At 42.7% G+C, this 21,011-nt stretch overlaps 1 protein-coding gene across 19 annotated transcripts in view; it reads left to right on the top strand.

The window, feature by feature from the left end:
* The window catches only part of MICAL3 (microtubule associated monooxygenase, calponin and LIM domain containing 3), a 180,486-nt gene that overhangs the window by 136,346 nt on the left and 23,129 nt on the right, over positions 1-21,011 (top strand). For 7 of the 19 annotated variants that reach the window (XM_050325242.1, XM_050325252.1, XM_050325249.1 and 4 more), the window contains 9 exons: positions 3,333-3,470; positions 5,632-5,694; positions 8,887-8,991; positions 9,596-9,727; positions 10,109-10,200; positions 11,462-13,337; positions 14,266-14,360; positions 18,657-18,707; positions 20,464-20,571. In XM_050325242.1, coding sequence (XP_050181199.1) covers positions 3,333-3,470; positions 5,632-5,694; positions 8,887-8,991; positions 9,596-9,727; positions 10,109-10,200; positions 11,462-13,337; positions 14,266-14,360; positions 18,657-18,707; positions 20,464-20,571 — 2,660 coding nt within the window. Of the gene's footprint in view, positions 1-167; positions 3,471-5,631; positions 5,695-8,886; positions 8,992-9,595; positions 9,728-10,108; positions 10,201-11,461; positions 13,338-14,265; positions 14,361-18,656; positions 18,708-20,463; positions 20,572-21,011 lie in introns of those variants that run through there. The other 12 variants (XM_050325260.1, XM_050325255.1, XM_050325246.1 and 9 more) reach the window with 10 other exon arrangements.

The following is a 21,011-nucleotide window of genomic DNA, read 5'->3' as shown; positions in this document are numbered from 1 at the left end:
TGTCAGACACTTTGAATGCAGCGGGACTGCGGGGAGTTGCTGGATTTCCAGACAGTCTCTCTTTCTGATTCTGTCCTCTCTCTTTCTCTCTTTCCCTCTCTCCATGGCTTGTGTGTGTACACGCGTGTCTGGTGTTATATGTGGATGTGTGGTTCCCTCTGCTGTAGAGGGGGAGTATAACCCTTGGGAGAGAGAGCTGCAGCAAGGCCTCTGGCTTCAACGTCTCTCAGATGAAGAGGACTCGGGTACATGTAAAGGTACCCGTACACACCATCTCCACTCCCGTTTCCCCAAAGGAGGGGGGAATGTTTCAAAGAGCAGGTCCCACATGAGAAGTTTCTGTGTTTTATTTCATTACCAGCTCCCTCAAAACTGATTTGGGAGCTGTTGTAATCTTTGTCTCCTCGTCCAAGTGCCATAAATCAGGTCCGTCTTTGCCGCTGGTTTTAGCAAAATGATAGAGCTGCCAAGTACCTCAACATATCTAGAAAGCTTGGACAATCTGCTACTGTAATTTGCATGAACAGTGACCTCCACGTATTTAGGAGTTTCAAATTTGTTCCGTACACATAGACTACTTGCACCTGTGCAGTGTGTCAAGCACATGGGACGCATCAGAAGTTCTGCCTTTAGACTGCCTGTGTCAGCAACCTTGCTTTTTTTGTTGTCCTTATGTTGAGTGTGTGTCTGTGGGGAGAGTCTGGCGGGGGAACTAATCAAGCTGCAGCAATCCCTCAAGATTTTTTGAACACTTGGTCATAAAATTAATCTGGCAATTAAATCTAACTGGTTTTGTTCTCTTGCAGTTTATTTTTAATGTGGTTTTAGGGTTTTTTTTTTGGTGTTTTTTTTGTAACACTTGGTCCTAATAGCTTGTTAATATCTTATTCCTTCAATGTGGTTCATTAGAGCCAGAATACATAAGAGGAAAATCCAAGTGCCTTCCTGCATGTAAGAGGACACATATGCAGTTATCAAACTGCATATTTTGCAGTTTATGGTTTTGATAACTGTAGCTTGGCTTCTGACTTTTTTTTTTTTTTTTTTAAGAAAAAAAAAGAAGGAAGAAGTGTTGAATTTTTTTCCCCATTTAACTTTTCTGTTGGTAAGAATGAGAAGTATTAGTAAGATGGCTGAAGGGCATATCTCAAGAAGTTCCCCCTGTTGCAGTTGTTAGTTTGCTTTTGACCTGGCTCTTCAGGAATTGATCTGCCGGTGGCTCCTCATTCCATTAAAGTGAAAACATTGAGATTGCCCACAGTTTATAAAGTACTGGTAGGTGCTACAGTGGAAATGGAAGGAAATGTTGCTGTTCCAAATCTAAGTGCAATTACTGTTCAGCTTCCTGCAAAGCTCAGCAGGCAGTCCTGAGGGAAGGCTATGCCAGGTGTTTGAAATTCTCAAGCACTTAGACCTTAAGGAAGTGTTAGGTTTGCCTCTTAGCCAAGCAGCAGTCTTTCATGGCTGGCTGTGCTGCTCCTGATTTGCTGGAAAAGGTGAGGGGGACCAATGTTCTAACCAGGACAGGCTCGGGCCTCTGTCCAGAGGCTTGTGGAGAAGTTAGAGGTGTGTATGTTACAGTAGTCTAAATCCCAGAGAAATCCATTTTAAAACACGCAGATCACGTGGGACCTGCTCTTTCCAAGCCTTGCTGAGGGACTATATACTTCTCAGCCATTGCTGGCAAACCTAAACCTTTTAACACAGAATTTTGTGCGGCGATGCAAGTGCTAACTCTACTCATCCTGGGGCCTGCATGCGAGTGCTTTGGTTTGGAGCGAGAAAAGCCCAGGTTCCTGTCCCTGCAGGATGTCCAGTGGCTCTGGTAGCCCATGTGGTTGTGCTAATTGATACAAAAACTCTCTGATGAGGCGAAGGAGACATAAAACCGCTAAAGACTTGGCTAAATTGGGAATCCCGCTCTGCATTTGAGTTTGTGCCTCTGAAACCTTTTCACCTTAATAACCATCTGATGATTCAGTTCTTCCTGCAGTTCCTTCTGCCTGTTTCTCCTGCAGTTTTAATGCCAAATCTCACACATAGTCAATCCTAAAATGCAAGTCCCAAACAGTTTGTCGTGTCTGGGAAAAACATGGCCAGGAGAGAGGAACTTCATTAAAATGAGACAGCAGGAGTGCAAGCTCTAAATGCTGCTAACATGTCCTGTTTCCTTCGAACACTACTGCACCATATAAAAATCTAACTGCTTTTGAGGTTCTAAACTGCTGAAGCAGTGTTTTGCCCTACTCAGTGGTAATCCAGCTGTTGTGAAAAATGACGTCCTACTTCATAAAGTAAGTGGGCGTTTTCCTTTCAGTTTGAGACGTTTGCTTTTAAAGACCACTCCTGCAGAAGGTGAACAGGTGAACACCTGTCCCCTGTAGAATCAGTTATTTTATTATGGATAAATAAAACCTGAGCTACAATCCCAGAGCAGATAACAACGGAGACAGGGTCTATGAATTTAATACCTCAGAGTAGGTGCTCCCCAAGGTGGGTGTTCTGCAGCAGTTAAACAAATTGCTTATCAATTGCCTTAGGTGCTCGTTTTTCTCTTTGACATTCCATAAGTAGCTGAGCTGTGTGTAGGCAGGTATTCCCTTCTGGGGAGATGGGGGCAGCTTTCACAATCAAAATCCTGTTGTTCTTCAGGAAAAAAAAAATCTCCCCTTTAAACTCCCCCTGTCAGTACAAAAGAGCAGGAGTAAACAAAGTAGTGTTTTAAATGCAAAAGTAGGCGTGTGCCCCTGTGTGCATACGCACATACACACATGTGAAACTCTGTAATTTAATTCACAAAGAAGAGTGTACCCAGCCCAGAAAGGAGTGCCTAACCCAATAACAGGGAATGAAAAACCTTTTGTCTTGGTGCATCAAACTACAATGCAGATTGTCCCTTGCCTTTAACAGCAAGACATCGTTGGCAATAATCATAATGAATAGGCTGAAGGAGCTGGAAATTTCTGCTAAATTGGTATTTACATACCACATACTGTTGGACACCCAGAGAACGTCTTTCATTTCAGCGAGGCTTCTTGCAATAGAGATAATCTACAATGATTTTTTTTTTTTTAGCATCCCTCTGCCTTTGGAATGGCATTATTCAGCTTTGATGGGAAGTATGAGGAGTGCTTTATTGGTGTATGCGTGCACACACAATGCTGAGCTTTTTCTGTCTGTCTTGCAAACTGATCTGAGCCAATAATATTTTCTTTTCTTATTTCCTTTCCTATATTGTGTTACCTTTCCTTTCCACTGCTCTCCCATGTTTTCCTCCCTGTCCTTCATACACCCTTCCTACAACCTGGTATACCATGCCCTCCTCCTGCTAGCTGGAAACCTTAGGCTGCAGCAGATTGTAAATCCGGTTGATCCTCTGGAGATCCTGGCAGATGTGCACTGGACACACATCCGTGAAAAAGAGGAGGAGGAAAAAATGGTCTCAGCCTCAATGTCCTCCACCTCCAGAGGTAATATCCCCCAAGCCCCGCACTGTCAATTCTTGAATCACAGTTGCAGCGGTTTAACTCTGTTGGTTCCATGCCCTTTGAGAGCAGTGACTTCAGCAGGGGCAGCAGTGATTGGAAGGAACTACTTTCAAATTACACTGAAATTACACTTGGTTAAACATTTTGCTTTTCAGGCCAGTCTCTGTTTAAAATTACTGCTTTCTCATCTCTGTGTTGTGACTTCTTCTAACCCATTTGTCTGCCTGCTTCGACTCCATAGCATTTTTCTTCACCACACACATAATTTGGTAGTGCTGGAAACCTGCCCTCTATAACTGACTTTAGGGATGCTAAATAGAAGTAGTTGTTGTGTCCTTTTTTTGGCAGTGAGGGCTCTACACCTCTTTAAGGAAAGCTGAAGGGCTGTGTGGTGTAGCTACTCCAGCAAAGACTGAACAGGGTCAGCTTCTGTAATGAGCGTATTTCTCTGCTGCTGGTTTTCAAAGGGTGTAACTGCATCTGGTATTAACAGGGAAGGATGGGGGTCAAAGGGCTTGCAAATCTGATCAGTGGGAGTTTTGACTGCCTGTGTTTAAGGTTTGGCAGTATATCTAATTTTTTTAATGTGAGGTGTGACCTTTGCAAGTTACCAGTTACTTAAAGGAAAACTTTGGAGGGGGAAAGTGCCGGTAAGTCCAGATCTCACATGAGCACCTTCCAGCAGTCTCTGCTGGCCTTGTTCTAGACTATATTACAGTGTGTCTTAAGGTAAGTATGTCACAGGTGCTTTACTTATGGATTTAATGAAAGTTCACCGTGCCGTTGATGAGCGGTGCTCTTCTCCCAGCCTGCAACCACTGTGACAGAACTGTAGAGGGAGTAAGTGTGCTGTGGGCTGTCTTTTACAGCAGATGTGAAATTAAGTTAAAAAGCCTTGGGCTTTACCTCACGTTGCCTGATCGTCTTCTATTCCAGATAATTATCTTTTCCTCCCAGTTCTAGAAGTTTAGCGTGGGGTGTTTTTAATTCTGGTCTAGCTTGATACGCAGTTCCAGATGAGTTTGGCTACAATTATAACTGCAGTTTGTAGAATGCACTGGGACTTTCTGGTTTGAAATCTGTGCCCTACGAATAAGAGGTGGGTGTTTTGTTCCCACACTGCAACCACAGTGTTCAACTGTCTGTAGCATATTCAGTATTGCGTCAGTAGTTGCTTAATGTTTAAAAAATACAAAGTGAAAAATATTAACACAGTTTCTCAAGTTTACAGCAATTCAGGTTACTTGTGCTTCTGCTTCAGGGTGAGTGTCACTCTAGTTTCCAAGTTTTTATTTTCATTTGTATTTTAAAATTTCTACTTTTCTGTATTGTGCTGGTACAGTTGCCAGCAACAGGTGATCCTTCCAAAATTGATTTTGTGGTCTTTCTAAATTCCTTTGTGAATGGGGGCAGTATTTTAATTTCCTTCCCCTAAAACCCAGTCAAACTGGGACAATCCTGATTGATTGATTAGCTGCTTCAATTACTTTGTTATGTAGTACGTGTGTGTACAGGTGTATCAGCAGCTTGGGGTTTTAAAGGGCTGTTGCCAATATGTATTTGTGGAGATGCTGTAAGTTTTCAGCCTGAGTTCAGCAGGCAGATTGTTCCTGGCTGAGCTCTGTTCTGTGATATGAGGTGTTTGGACAGCCTGTCAGTAGCAGCAGCAGTGATAAGGTTTGGTGTGAAAGCCTGGGAAAACAGGACAGTTCATAGAAGCCCATCTCATTCTGCTTTGGGAGGTTTTCTTCATCTCCTGGCATGGGCACCTGGGCAGCACAGGTTCTGGGACCCCTGGTATGACCACCCCTCTCTTGTTGCTCAGATCCCTCCTCTCCTAGGTTCCCTCCTCTGTAGAGTTTCAAGGACAGCACAGTAGCAGCAACCTGCTGGTCAGATGCAGTGTTTCTCTCACTGTGCCATCCACATTTCCTTTTAACATGACAGATCCTAAAGGAAAATTAGGCCCCTGACATTTGTGTGTTGCCTCAATTAAATTCTTGAACCTGGAATCGGTTGTTTAAAATTTCGTAGGTTTTACTCCTGTACTCGCTACTGAAAAATTTCCCTTTGTCAATCTTCTGTTTTAGACACTGACTGATGGTCTAATTTTGATTTCTTACGATTTATTTTTTAAATTCAGCGTCCGACCTTCCCTCCGTACGCCATGAGGCGGTACAGGCGTGGCTGGAGACGGTCCCTGGAGGTAGTTTGGTGATGTTCTATGTATTCCAATGCACAATAACCCTGCCCGTCTCTTCTCCATGCCTTCAGCAGCTGAGCTGGTACTTTAACCCTGGAACTTACGGCCCTGTCGCTACTGCATGAGTGGAGTGGAGGGCGGGAGGAAGGGGAGTGTGCATGCACGCCTTGCTCAGACAGACCCCTCTCGCATGAGCTCCACACCCGTGGTAACCCTTCTGAGGGCAGGTTATCTGGGTTATTGCAGTAATGCAGAAGGAGGAACCCAGCTGAGCACTTCAGTGTGCTTTGTGAAGTGAAGATGGGAGCAGTTATTCTTCCCCAAGCCCATAGAATGGAAGAACGTGGGGCTTTCTTGCAGGTGAAAGATTAGGTGGCAGAAAGTGGTTAGAGCGATGGCTGTTCTCTGTAGCAAACTGTAGTTATCTAGTAAAGAAAATAAGAAAGAATAATAAGATTGAAACTGGGATCTTTAGGAATAGTGATTGTGTTTCCTGTGGCCTGGGGTCTCATGTTATTCAGGAAAGCCTCGGGAATGTTGAAGGATTGTAAAGCTCACCTGCTTTTTTATATGTGGTCCTCTAAGCTCCATTACAAAACCCATGAGCATCAAGATTCTGGGGTGACAGTAAGGGGGGTACATTTTTGTAAAGCTGTGAAGGTATCTAATTCAGCGGAGTAGTTTGTGCTGGGTAGTTGATGTACAGCTGAGTTGCTTTGGCACATCAGAATAGCTAGCTTGCCTTTAAAACTTTGCTTCTGCTGCTGCTTTGGCAAGCCAGCAGTGTTTACAAGATGTCTGCACACGAAGCAGTCTGCTCACAGCTGCCAGCTAATACAAACCAAGTGCTGACCCCAGTTTCTGGCTGCTGTTTTGTGTAGCTTCTGAGTTACTGTGTGACAGCTTTTGGCCTCTTGCTCCTTACCTTAACTGCATATATGTATATGCACAGTATATGTATAATATAACCAGCCACCTGCAAGCTCTCCATGTCCCTCAGAGTGGGATCCACCCTCGCACCAAGTTGCTACTTGTCGATGCATCTGTAATCTTCCATTGAGTTTTGTGTACCAACCTGTTTAAAACCTGGTTTTCTCCTCTCTCTCCAAAACAACCTGTGTGTGTCATGTCAGTTCATGGTTTCTGGATCTGAAGACCTACATATATGTAATGGATTCAGATATTCTTAACATCAGTTATGTTTTTTGCCAGTTTTGATTAAGATAACTCACATTTGCTGCTGCCATAAAACCATCCCATGACATTATCATTTCCAAAATAACGTAAGCTACTGCATACCTAAGCAACAATCAGACTGGAACATGTTTTGGTTTTGTTCAGTAGATTTAAAAATGCCCCTGTGGGAAGTCCAACCTTTGCCATGTGATTCAGTTTCCTATGCTCAATGTCAGTATGGGTCTGGATTTTATAATCCTCTGACATAAGGGAATAGACCAGTACGTTATCACATGTGAGTGGAAATGCCTTTTCACAGTAGCTGACAGAAAATAAAATAGCCCATATCTTTATCTATATTAATAATACTATAGAACATGGGAAAAAGGAAATTCTCAGGTTGAAGGAAGAAGGCAAACCACCCACTGAAGGCTGTGTTTTGAAATAAGCAAAGACCTATATTAGAGAAAGAGGAGAGGCTGCAAGACCTCAATTTTAGGGAGGGTTAGTTTGTTTTCAAGACTGTCTTAATAAGCATTGCTGTCACATAAATGGTTGTTTCCCCCTGACTCAGGGGGAACCTGGCACACCGTGGTTCTCTCAACTTTTTTGCCATCCAGGATCAGGGGGCTGTGTTCAGACTGCCTGTGGAAACAGCCTGGGCCCTTCCTTGGGAACTGACTGCTGGGAATTGTGCCTGCAGCCCTCCTAAGGATGACAGTGTGGCACTGTGTGCTTTCAGGTCTAGACACCTGCACCACTTAGTTTGCTGGAGTAGGTGCAACCAAGAAGGTTACAAATATATAACTTATCATTGTTACAGAACCCATATCCTGTGTGTATAATTAGCAGATGTGCATCGTAACACTTGCTGACTGTGTACACATTGGCAAGAAGATATACAACAGAGTTAAATGCTTGCATGTTGCTGAACATGAATTGATAATAACTCACTGCACACTTTTAAAGCTGTAGTTGACTATTGCTACTGTGGGGAAAAAGATGGAATATTTAATATTTAAATTTTTATATTTAAATAATGTTTTATGAAAATGTTTAACAAAAAAAAAAAAGACAAATCACCCATAGCACTAGATATGGGATAATGTGTCGTAAGGTTTAAGGGGTTATTTTAAAAAGTATCATTTAATAATGAAATTTAGACCCCAGACTTTGGTCTTGTCTCTCTCCCCCTGTAATTAAATCCTGTCAGAAGTAGTAATGTCAGATATCAGAATTTTCAGAGTTGCCAATTCAAGAATCTTTTCTTTATTTTGACCCAGCAAATCAAATTAGGATCTGTAAAAGAAAAAAAAGTTTTTAATATGTAATTTAAAATATTTAAAAGTATCTCAATTAATGATCTGTGACAGAAAAAAAGTTTTTTATGTATTATTTTAATTACTTTATCTCAGTTTGTGCCCTACGTACTTGTACAGCGTATGAATTTTCTTAGACCTTATTACCAAAGACTGCAGTAGCTGCACAGCATTAAACAGTTTCCAAATGTAATAATGGTCAATCCTAGAGCTAGACTCTGTCTCTGACTTACATCCTCAAAACCTGTTTCAATTTCAAGATGAACAGTCATGGTACATGGCAGGATTTCAGTTTTGACTTAATGCACATATGCTGTCGAGTGGTGGTGACTGTTCTGGTGTGGTAAAGGAAAAACCAATCTTCCTGGAAAAACAGTAAATTTTATCCTGGTGTGATGTCCTCCTAGTCCCCTTCTTGTTTAATTTTTCACAAGGCCTGTTGCTCAGAAAAGCCTTGGCTGCTTTCACTGCAAATGCCTTGGAGACTCCCCAAGGGCAGGCATTCCTTGATTCTTTGGAGTCTAGAAGTGTCCTTTCACCACAGATGTCCTTCCAGGTGACACATTTTGGGATTTCTTGTTTTGGCAGTAATTAATAAACATCTCGACTATAAACTGTTGGTACAGTTCAATGTAGAACCTTTTCACTGTGTAGTGTTTGTCTTCTTTTCTTTTTTTCTCAATATTTGAATATATTCTAGCTCCATATGAGGATAATGATGTGGAGGATGAGCTGGGCACAGAGCCTGCAGACACAGAAGGGCAGGCAGGTGAAGAGGGAGACACGGGTGCAGAGCTGGATGATGGTAGGGTACCGTGTGCAGCCTTTAAACCTCTTGTGTGAACACAATTGCATTGGCAGAAAATACTTTGTGTGAAGCTACTTAAACGTGGTATTATTTTTAGTGATGTGGGAGATTGTTTTGAATAGTCAAGAGGGAGCCATGAGTAAGTGACAAGAAGAAAGACCAGAACCTCAATGCCATGGATTTTTAAACAAATTTCTCATGTCTTCTCTCCATAACCAGAGTGTCTTGTGTCCGTTTTCTGTACTGATACTGATGAATAACAGAAATAGAAGTAAATTTGGGAAAGGGCTACAATATTGTGCCAGAATCCTTCCCTTGCTGTTGTAAAATTAACTGCATATGCCAGAAAAATTTCCAGAAAACAGATAAGGCAGGACTTCAGTTACTGATTTAACTACTTGTACTAACAGTCCAATCATTAACTGCTTACATTGACTGCCTAAATGACTAATTATCACACCAGAAAACGAATGGAACATTTAGGGGTTCAGGTTATGAAAGTGATTAGCACCTTGTGAGTAGAAAGGAAGCACTGTGTCCTGATGGATTTGTATTCAAATTGTCTTGGTTGTTTTTTTCCCCCTGCCCCATCCGTGGTCAGATGACATCGCATCTGATGCAGAAGCAGAGTTTCGCTTACGCCAGGGTGGTGTAGAACAACCAGCACTAAAGGTCTCTGAAGATGAAGAAGATGAAGAAGAAGCAGAAGCTGCTTCTTGCAGCGTGGCAGAAGGTAGTTGCCTTCTCATCAGCGTTTGAATGATTTTGATTGCATTTGAGATAGTCTGTACGTTTGTGGGATTTGAGAGAAGAGACTCTTAGATTTGAACCGTCTCGCTCCTCTCAATGGCAAGGCATGTGCTTGCATTGACATTTTGAGATGAATGTTCTGAATCCATTCATTACAGCTTCCTAAATGTGAGAACCCCTGTAACTGCTTTTTCTTGTAAAAGTTTTCCATTTTGGATGTTTAAAAGTTTTTGTCTATGTTCCAGATGTCCAATCTAGAGTTTGTAAAAAGCTGAAAAATTTGTCACTACTTGCTGTGTGTAACATTAAAAAAAAATAGAATATTAATGATCTCTTATTTTTGGAACATTTTTGCTTTCCCTAGATCCATGCAAACCATCCATCCCTATCCAGGCACCTAGTGACAGTGTTCTTCCTCTGTCTCCAGCTGCTAGTCCCAAAGCAAAACAAGCAGAGGTAAGAAAGGCAATCTTTGACATTTTCCACTTACCACCTGTAGTTCAATAAAGCAGTTTGTTGGATAAACTAATGAGGGCTGACAGCAGTGGGCTTTTCTCCTTTCCTGTCTCTAAAATTTACATTGATCTTGAAATCTGATTTTATTTATTTTTAAAATATAATGTACTGTCTTTTTTACCTATCTTTGGAGTGTAGCAGCTCTGTCACACCAGTTCCCATCACAAAGCCCAGAAAGAATAATCCAGGATATTTTAATTTCAGTGCCCAGTTAACAAAAGGTGTACATGATGAATGAGGGGAGCCATAACTAATGTGCTTCCTATTTGTCCTGGTCTGGCTGTCTTTTATGTACCAAAACCAGATTTAAAATTCTAGTAGTAACCAAAGCAGTACTTCCCTATTCCAGAATTCAACATATTTCAGCTTAAGGAATTGAGGCATTTCACATGTTGGTCTTCACATTGTCAGCCCTGGCAGGCAGCTTGCAAGTGTACTGGGGTGTTTGTAGCTGCTGGTGTGTAAGAGATGGAAGTACCTGACCCTTAAAATGTTCAGTTCAAATTTTTCTCCTCCAAGTGGTTTTTGTTTGTTTGTTTGTTTGTTTGTTTTTGTTAAGAAATTACTAAAACATGATACTTCATCCTAGAGGGCTTTGACATAAACCAGTTTACTTTTACGGTGGACAGATCATGGGCTAAGTCGGTTTGCTGTCAGCAATTGCTGACAACGTTGACTTTCTGTTAAAATTGTTTGGTTTTTTTGAGGACTGTCTAATGGTTCTGTCAGACAGAGTTATTGTTTATATCAGTACAATGCCTGAATGCAGTTCTCAAGACCTGTGTGTTTAACAGGGAGGTTCATGCTCTGGTGGTCACGTGTCTGCATTCAAAAGAAAGCTGGAGCAAAAGATGCCATTGGAAAGAATAATATCGGATCTCAGTCAGAGGAGTCCCCTGCCAAAGGGTTAAACTGTAGAAGAACAAATTGTGCTCTTTAGAAATATGGGTGTAGCAGATGAAAACCAAAATTTCTCAGACCATTAAGGGGCAAGGGAACTGCAGCCTAATTTACTCTTAAAAGAGAAAGTGTCCCTTGCTTTAAGAAAGCACGGCAGCAGACAGGAGTCAGCAGAGAAGTGCTGTACAGGTGAGACCTGGAGAGACTTGCTTCACATCTGTCTGAGATAAGGGACCACCACAGTACGCAGAGTTGGAGATTTGAAGGGAGAGATAATATTTTCTTCTTTCATTTTTTGCAGGATGTACGAGATCCCCTGGCTGAAGTACACCGTGCAATAAAATCCCCAGAGGCACGCTTTTTTCCTGAGCCTTTCGTTCTTGAGGAAGGACCAAAGGATGAAATTCCCAAAGAAAGGAGAGTTAAGAGCCCTTTGGTGCCACCATCTCCAGTGTTATCCCAGCCGGTTGCATCACCAGAAGCCGTTGCACCTACGTCACTAGCAGAGTGTCAGCCAGCAGCAACAACATTGGCTTCGTCACCAAAATCTGCTCAAATGCCTATCTGTTCCCAGCCTTTGCCTTCTGCTGAAACATCCATTCCATCCCCAGTGGAGCCTCCAGTATGTTTCCAACCTGTCCCAGCCTTAACGTCTACTCCTTTGGCCAAACTGGTCCTTAGGGGCCAGGATGGTGAGGTGGAAAAGCTGGGGAGCCCTACGACTGCAGAAGAAGCCCTGAAACGGAGTAGCCTTGTGGAAGAGTTCTGGATGAAGAGTGCTGAGATCCGGAGGAGCTTAGGGCTCACCCCGGTAGAGAGAAACAAACGCCCAGAGACGAACTTCACTGTGTCTGCTCTTGAGACAACTCCTCTGAAGAGTTTTAATAGCAAGAATATTTCAGGGGATGAAAGGATCCATCCTGTGAAACCCCAGCCTGCCCCAAGAAGACAGGGACTGTCCAAGTTAGAAAACGAGCAGATTTCTCTGCTCACTCCAAAGTCTCCATCAGAAAAAGAGCTAAAGATTTCCGGTGAAGTACGGGGAGATGTATCCAGCAGTTCTGGACTTGGCCTTCAGGAGAGCTCATCTAACATGAGAACTATGGCGAGCCAGAGCTTCAACACCTCTGACTCTACCATGCTCACTCCCCCATCGAGTCCGCCTCCACCACCTCCTCAGAACGAAGAACCAGCCACTTTGCGTAGAAAGAGATACCAGGCGCTCTGGCATAACGAGGTTGAAGCCAGGTCACCTCCAACACCAGCGTCAACACCTCCTGTTCTCCGACACCGGGAGCCAGCCCCTGCTGCCAGGGAGACAACCCCGGCCAAGAGGGAAGACGTGCGCAAGTCCTTTGCGGAAAGTGTGGATGAGATTCCGTTTGCTGATGATGTAGAAGACACGTATGATGACAGGACAGAGGACTCAAGCCTTCACGAGAAGTTCTTTACCCCTCCTACCAGTCGGCCAAGGCCAGAGAAGCCACTTGTTTTGCCCTTGGTCAAAGAAAATGGTGGTCCACCCTCAATGGAAGGAGGGGTCAATCAAAAGAAGAGACTGTTCCCGGAGATTTCTGTGGAGGCCAAGGAGCTTGCTGAAGAAAGAATGAGAGCCAGAGAGAAGTCTGTCAAGAGCCAGGCTCTACGTGATGCCATGGCTAAGCAGTTGTGCAAGATGAAAGATATGGAGATGGCTGCAGCTGCTGCTACTGCGGCCACAAGGGCACGAAAGGCATCTTCTATGCCCTTGAAGACCAAAGAATTGTTTTATGAGTCTCCAAAGCATTTGGCCTTGAGATTAGCAGAGGGATCCACACGAAAGCATAATTCTACTAGTGAGAAGTTCTCCACTCCTCCTGCTGATATGGCGGGACCTGAAGGGTCTGTCAGCTCTTCAGAAGGCTCCAGTGGGAAGAGTAAGAAAAGAAGTTCTCTTTTCTCCCCTCGTAAGAACAAAAAGGAGAAGAAATCCAAAAATGACAGCAGGCTTTCTGACAAATCTAGTGGTGGGACAGAGGAAGCAACAAAGCCCAGGTCATTATGGAAGTCTGTTTTCTCTGGGTATAAGAAAGACAAGAAGAAAAAGACGGATGACAAATCCTGCCCGAGTACTCCCTCAAGTAGTGCCACTGTGGATTCTGGCAAGCACAAAGCATCTCCATTGATTACAGCTGCAGGTATAACAGACATGTGCCTCTGCACCATGTAGTTTTCCTACTCCTTGGTATCCTTGAAAGTAGGTTTGGCTTGCTTTGTCATTCAGCTGCTGTGCTGATAATGCTGCTCCCCAGTGTCAGGTGGGCAGATCGGGGTAAGTGCTGGGGACTAGAATTGTGTGTTTGCATATTGACAGAATGAGTTGATATCCACTGGGAAAAATGGATCCTTAACTGAAAGTTTCGCTCTCAACAGGTACAAAGCAAATCTGTTTTCTGCCTTAGGCAGATTTGAGAAATAAGCACTATTAGTTGGAATTTGTGACATTTCTTCCCTATTTTATATCTGATCCTCATCTTTACTTGGGTGGTCTGTCTTTTCTCTCTCTCTCTCTTTCTCCACCTGGCTCCATGGAAGCTGAAGACTGCAGAGATGCAGTTATTCCTGTGTTCTCAGTGAACTGGCAACTTTCTGATCTATGAAGTAGGGATTTTGCAGCCTCATGTAAATTTGTCACATGCCCACCAGTTGCAGGCAGAGATGTTTAATGGCACTGTGGGATACAGTAAATAAGTTAGCCATAAATGGGATTGAAAACATTTCTCTGACCTTGGACAAAGAGTCAAAATAGTGCCAGCTGCTGTCATCCAAGTGCTGTGTCTGTCCTAAGAGCATTAATACAGTACAAAGGGAGAATCATGGTCATTATTTCTAACAACATTTGAAGAAAGTGATGCTCTTCTAGGTCAAAGCTCAAAGTGATCCTGATCATTTTGTGGAGCAGTGCTGCTCTGGTCTCTCTGAATCCTAGGTGAAGCAACTGAGACTGACAGGAAAGGACTAAGTACTTCTGATGCTCAGTCAAACAACTTGTAACTGAGTTCTGGAATGTTTACAGAAAGACAGTTACCACTCCTTTAACTTCCCTTTTTATTCCCGGCTTCTCAGATTTACAGCTCCGTCAACACCTGAGTTTCTCAGAGGACTCTGACCTCTCCAGTGACGATGTTCTGGAACGCTCCTCCCAGAAATCCAAACGAGAGGTAGGTAGATGGGAATGCATCCCGTGTCACGCACATCACAGACTCAGAGAATCACATCAGAAACTTGGATTATTAATGTTGTTGGTTTTACTGTTTCTCCCATGGAACCAACTTTCCTGTAAATTGGCTGACTAAAATAAGTTGGTTTCACAATTGCAAGCTACTCTCCCCTGTTATCATATGAAGGATCTGTTGTCTCCCTGTGGCATTATTTTACAATGAATATTACAGTCAGAAGAGTGAATTTTGTCCCCGTTGTGAACATCTCCACAATCTACAGAAAACAGATTTAATGTCAGAAGAGTAAATTTCACTGGCTGTAATGTTACTGCAAAAACATAACAATGAGATAGTACTCACTTTTTCTGAGAGTCTGATTTTAGGATAGTGGCCCAGAGGACCCAGAGCAGGGTGCAGTACTCAAGCTGGGGTCTTGTGAGGGCAGAGTAGAGGGGCAGAATCACCTCCCTCAACCTGCTGGTCACAGCTCTCTTGATGCAGCACAGGGTACCATTGGCTTTCTGGGCTGCAGGTGCATATTGTTGGGTCATGTTGTGACCAGCACTCCTCAGGGCTGCTCTCAATCCATTCTCGGCCCATCACAGAGGGCCACCAAATTGGTCAGGCACAATTTGCCATTAGTGAAGCAACCTCATTAGTGAAGGTCCTCAATCACCTCATTTCCCATGTGCCATAGCATAGTTTCCAGGGGGATCTGCTCTGTGATCTTGCTGGGCACTGAGAGGTGACTGACTGGCCTGTAGTTCCCCAGGTGTTCCTTTTCTCCCTTTTTAAAGATGGGAATTATGTTTCCCCTTTTCCAGTCAGTGGGAAGTTCACCAGACTGCCATAGCTTCTCAAATATGATGGATAGTGGCTTAGGCTCTTCCTCTGCTGGGTCCCACGGAACCTGTAATCCCATGGACTTGTGCAGCTTCAGGTTCCTTAGATTGTCTCAAACCTGACCTTCTCCTACCTCAGGCAGTTTCTCATTCTCCCAATCCATGCCTTTCCCTTCTGTGACTGGGATGGTGTGGCTGGAGCACTTGCTGGTGAAGATCAAGGCAAAAAAGCTATTGATTGCTTCAACCTTTTCCATATCTTGGATAACCAGATCTTCATTTTCCTTCTGGAACAGGCCCACGTTTTCCCTTTTATCACTGATGTACCTGTAGAAGCTCTCTTGTTGCCCTAGATGTCCCTGGCCAGATTTAATTCTATCAGGGCCTTGGCCCTCCTAACCTGATCCCTGACTGCTTGGAGAACTTCTCCATATTCCTCCCAGGCTACCTGTCCTTGCTTCCACCCTCTGTAGGCTTCCTTTTCGTGTCTAGAATTTGCCCAGAAGCTCCTTGTTCATCCATGCCGACCTCCCAGCATTTTTGCTTGACTTCCTCTTTGTTGGGATGCATTGCTCCTGAACTTGGAGGAGGTGACCCTTGAATATTAACCAGTTTTCTTGGACCCCTTCCTCCCTGCAGGGCTTTATCCCATGGCACTCTACCAAGCAGATCCCTGAAGAAGCTTAAGCCTGCTCTCCTGAGGTCCAGGGTAGTGAGCTTACTGTGCTCCCTCCTCACTGGCCTAAGGATTTAGTATAAGGATTAATGTATTTGCACATACTTATATGTAGAAAATAAGTGATGAGAGCAAAGTTCCGAAGTTAGTTGCTTTTAAACTATTTAATTCAATTTTAGAATGGCACTATTAATGCAAAAACAAGGGAAAAACTTTAAGAACTTCTTGATCATAGTGATGGAGAGCCCTTCTTTCATTCCTGAGAGCCTCTAAGCTCCGCTAGACAGAATTGGCAAGGTTTGGAGGAATAAGTAGAGATTTTATTGACCCCCCCAAACACTAAGGCTCTTCTGGTACTGAAGAATGAAAGCTGTGTTCTCACAGTCCCTCCCTCGTGGTGCCTGGTACACATGTTAGAAAAGCTCAAGAAGAAGAGACCATCTGGGAGGGTAATGTCACAGACACAGCTCTCTGTGCCTCCTGTCTCAAACCTGTCCTCCAGTGTGCACAAATCAGTCTCAGATGCCAGGACACTTGGCTCAGATGGCAAAGGTGTGGAAATACTGCAAACTGAAGTGTCATGTGAAATGCTTTCTATGTATATGTAGTAAAATGAACTAGAATAACTAATGAATTTAAAGCTGGTGGAAGGAATTGATGAACTAAATAGGAATTTTCTGTATTTACTTATCTCTCTTTTAATCTTTTTCCCTAGTTGGTCTAGATCTCTTCTGAGAGGAAGATTTATTTTGTTTTTATTTTATTCCCTTTTTTCTCTCCCCCTTCCATTCCTCCTTGCATGCCCTCAAGGCGTTTCATGAGAAATTCTGCATTTTCCCAGAGATGCAGAAGAACGAGGTACCTGGGGCTACCAGAGGACAGATAGCCAATACCTGGGGTTCAGATAAGAGTTACAGAGTTCCTGCTCTGTCCTGTGAGCTCCTTCAGAAGGAGCCAAGGCCGCAGTAAGGTCCATACTTGTTTTCAGACTTTGATGTGCCTTAATGGTCACTTCTTTTTTCTGTGCTGAGCTACTTAGGTTTAAAATGGTTTTTGCAGAAAAAAATATCACTAAGCACTGGAGAGGACTATAAGTGACAGTGGCAGATGCCTGGAATCCTAATACCAAAATTGTCTTGCAAGCTCTACCAAGGGTATGGTGGTGGTGCCTCCTTCTCCCTCATTTGCTGTTGCCGAAGTTACAATAGGAATTTGTTTGCTCAGCATCTGCCTGTTTTCTAAAGAATAGTTTGAGAATGCATTTATTTGGAGGGTATGAATCTGAGAACTCCACTTACCTGGTTTCATTGCATCCTGTCCAAGGATGTAGAACATATGTACAAACACTGGAATGCCTTGCTGTCAAAAGAAATGTGACCAAACTTCGAGACTGACAAAGCTGGGTTTGTACTGATTGGGAGAAAGGGTTAATATTTTTTGAGTTACAAACTGCATGCTACTTATTATGGGTAAGAACTGACTTACTGTATGTGCTACATAACTTTTATGTGAACCCCGCCTCTGAACTGAAATTCTGTTTGTACTGCTTTTTTTCATAACCGTAGTGAGCTTTGCTTCCCAGACAGCCTGCTCTGTTTAGCCTATTCTTTGTGATCAGCAGTGAATTAATTCAGTGTTGTTTAATGTAGTGTGTTCAAGAGAAGCATCTTGCAAAGAATTCCTAATGTAAATGCCCTGTGGGTCTCATGTTTGTAGGTGTGTGTCACTGTGTGTGTGTTTGTCATTGTTCCTGTACAGTTGTGGTGTTGTGGTCAGACGTGTTTTACTGCCACAAGTAGCTTGCTTTTTACTGGAGTTTGCAAACGTGCTGGTGTTGTTCTCTGGCTTTTCATTTGTGACTGGTTTTAGTTAATTGAATGTGAAAGTGCAAAATGCTGTCTGTTCACCCCGAGTGGCACAATGCCTTCTGTACTTCATGGAATGAAGGGAAATTTACCTCTCTTCTAAATGCTAAGTACTTTACTTGCCTTATATTTGGGTACAGGGTAGTGTAGAGTATCCTTGGATAGAGAAAGTAGTGATTTCCCCCTCCTTCTCCCTCTCATTTTACCCTTCCTTTCTCCCCTCCTTTCCCTCCTCATTTTGCTCCTCCTTTCCCACAGTTTTACTCCTCCAAATCTTTGGAGGCTCTCCTTTTAGACAAGGAGATTCCATTACTGCAGGGACACATAATGCACTCTGAGTCCATCTGCTGTTCTTAGTTCACAAAGCAGTGAGGAAGATTTATTATGTTAGTTAAATGCAAATTATGATTTCTATGAAATATAGATAATTTAAAACTAAGGAATAAACACAACTCCTAAGGAGAGGTTGTAAATCAAATTGTAAATGGAGAGTTGTGTGACAGAGTAATACACGTTTGGCTGAGCCAGTTCAGACCAAACATCCTCCAACCTAAGTCATTACTCCAAATCCTAAGCCAAAATTTTGTTCCTGTACTTACTCAGTGGACAATAAAACTGTAGGTTGATAAAGGCCAAGTAATTCTCTAGAAAAAGGTATTTCCAGGTTAACTGTATCTTTAAAGAGGCTACCAAAACTAGTTACCTTCAGCAGAGTGCTAGAAACTTGATTTCGTGGGCAGAAGTTCCATTGTGCTTCATCAGTCTGGGTCATGTTCAGCATTTGCATAAATTTGTTTCATTGAAAAACCACTTTGTTTTATTACTGTGCATCTGTTTTCAATGTTGAACTGATTTTGCTTCATTTTTGTGCGTTTTATTTTTTTTTTTTTCCTTTACCATTCCCCCTTTAAAGTCGATCTATGTTCCACACGCCTTGGCATTCAAGAGATCATACTCGTCAAAGGTAGTGTCTCCATTCCCACTAGCTGGCCATTGTTGCATTGCATGTCCCTGTATTAACCCATTGAATCCATAGCTCCCCACCACATGTGCACTAACACCACCGACACTGACTGTGCATGCCGGAGATGGTGGCAGACATGGGCAGCAAAGCCTTTGGAGGGGTTGTCTGCCAGAAATGCATTAAGCTCCGAAATGTCTGTCTGGTCAGAATGCATGTGTTTATCAGTGCACCACTGTACAGTGATGTGGATGATCTGTGAGCTTCAGAACAGATTGGTTGTCAAGGCAGTTTAATATGTTTGCATATTCTTTTTTTCTAAATTTTTTTATAGTATTTGAAATGTAAGTTCAAGTGAATCATTGCACTTTAATCAGCATCCTTCAGAATGGTTGAGTTCGCTCCATCTGAGTGAAACTCTGTATCAAGCTAAAATCAAGGCAGAAGTTGCTGCATTCTGAAATTCTTACTGTCCTGTCTTCACAGTCACAACAGTGTTACCTGGGGTAGGAAAGTCACACCCTCTGTCATTTTACCTTCTGATTTGGGTATCATTGTGGATTTCATGCTTTAAAAAAAAAGGAAGAAAGGGTAAAGTGTTGGCTTCTTGAAACTTTAACAATGGTGTTTGCCAACGACCTACCTGAGGGATTTTTAATTGAGCTGTGATCCTACCTTGAATTCTGTTCACTAAGAACAATAAACCAGAGGTAGACTGACCAATGTGGCAGTACAATAACCAGATCAGGCAAATTCCAGGGTGGTAGGATTTAAAATTCTGTCCTAAAGTTCTTAAAGACTGTCCATGGAGGAGATCTTTTTCCAGAAGTGGAATACATCTGCTTACAGCAGTCCCTTAAGGCTTACACACCTGTACATGAGAAAACAGTCCTTTTCTTCACTTCATGCAGTTGTGAATTTTTTTTTTTTTACACTCTTAAGACTCTATGGAACTCTGTAAACCCTCCCAGACTACAACACATCCAACTGGTTTATCTGAAAAGATACTTAACCCAATTTCAGTAATGTTAAAAAGACTTAAACTAGTTTCACTGACAGAAGAGAAGGAAAACCTCTCTATTTTTACAAAAATAGCTTTTCTCCTTTTGAGTGGCTTCTGGTGGTGTCACATTCTAATCTTAGTTTAAGGGTTGTTTCCTGTGTTGTATACCAGCAAGTTTTTTGGGGTTGCTCTTGATAATCACTGAAAAGCTGCACAAATTTACAGAGGGTATCATTACCAGCATAAATCCCAGCTATGGAAGTTCTTACTCCAAAACATAATAGGGAGAGGGGAATTCCAGTACAACTACACTAGTCTATAATAATGTCTTAACTGCTGTAACTCTTCATGTAGACAAGCATTTACTCCCATTTAGAACAAAATCAAAATGACCCCTCTACACACTACTCATTGATTTAACTAAATCCATTTTGGCTAAATCTATTGAGAAATAGAATAAAAATTGATTTTATCTTTGGGGAGAGTTTTCATATAGTTGTGGAAGGCTGGGGTGGGATGTTATATAAAAGCACAGCTTTGCAGTTGGCTTATGTGCTTCTTCACTCCTGATTTGATCTTGAAATTGTTGCTCACTGCACTGTGAACACCTTTGCCTACAGAAGCTTGACTTTTGACACAGCCATGGCAAAGACAGAACACCTCCCTCCTGAGATTTTTGGAAGACAAAATGGTCACCCCTGCCCCCCTTCCTCTGAACATGTAAATAAGATGTGCTCCTGTTCTTCCTTTCTTCAGAGGGCCTACACAGAAGAGGAGCTGAACGCCAAGCTGACCCGGCGGGTGCAGAAAGCTGCCCGTAGACAAGCCAAGCAAGAGGAGCTGAAGAGGTTACACAGAGCTCAGGTAGCGTCTCACAGTCACAGTCCTCTTGTCATGGCAGATAGTTAACTCTGTGTGGGAGCACCATGGTCCTGAGTGTGTCAGAAGAGAAGCCAGAGACGGAATCTCTGGATGAGTGTCCCCTAGTCCTGCTCCCTCTTTCAAATTTGCTATCATACCACTGAGCAGTGGCACGAAACCTGTCATGATGATTTTACATTTATAACAATAATGCCCACAATATCTCTCTGTCTGGAGATGAGTGAAGCATCACACACTGAATGGAACAGTGATACTCAGATTATACCTGATGGAACTGCACCTATCATTGCTTTATTTATTGCTAGATTATGCTGGTTGATGAAGTGTTACCAAATTAACCTTTAATTTACCACAGAATCTGCTGGAAAACTATTGACACCATCTGTTAGTGATGGGATTTGTTAAAAACTCAAGTTAGGGAC

This window comes from Myiozetetes cayanensis, unplaced genomic scaffold (genome assembly GCF_022539395.1).
Source record: "Myiozetetes cayanensis isolate MyiCay16 unplaced genomic scaffold, myiCay2020 scf3, whole genome shotgun sequence".
Lineage (NCBI taxonomy): Eukaryota > Metazoa > Chordata > Aves > Passeriformes > Tyrannidae > Myiozetetes > Myiozetetes cayanensis.
Note: the sequence above shows the minus strand (reverse complement) of the source record. Positions and strands in the feature narration are given on the sequence as shown.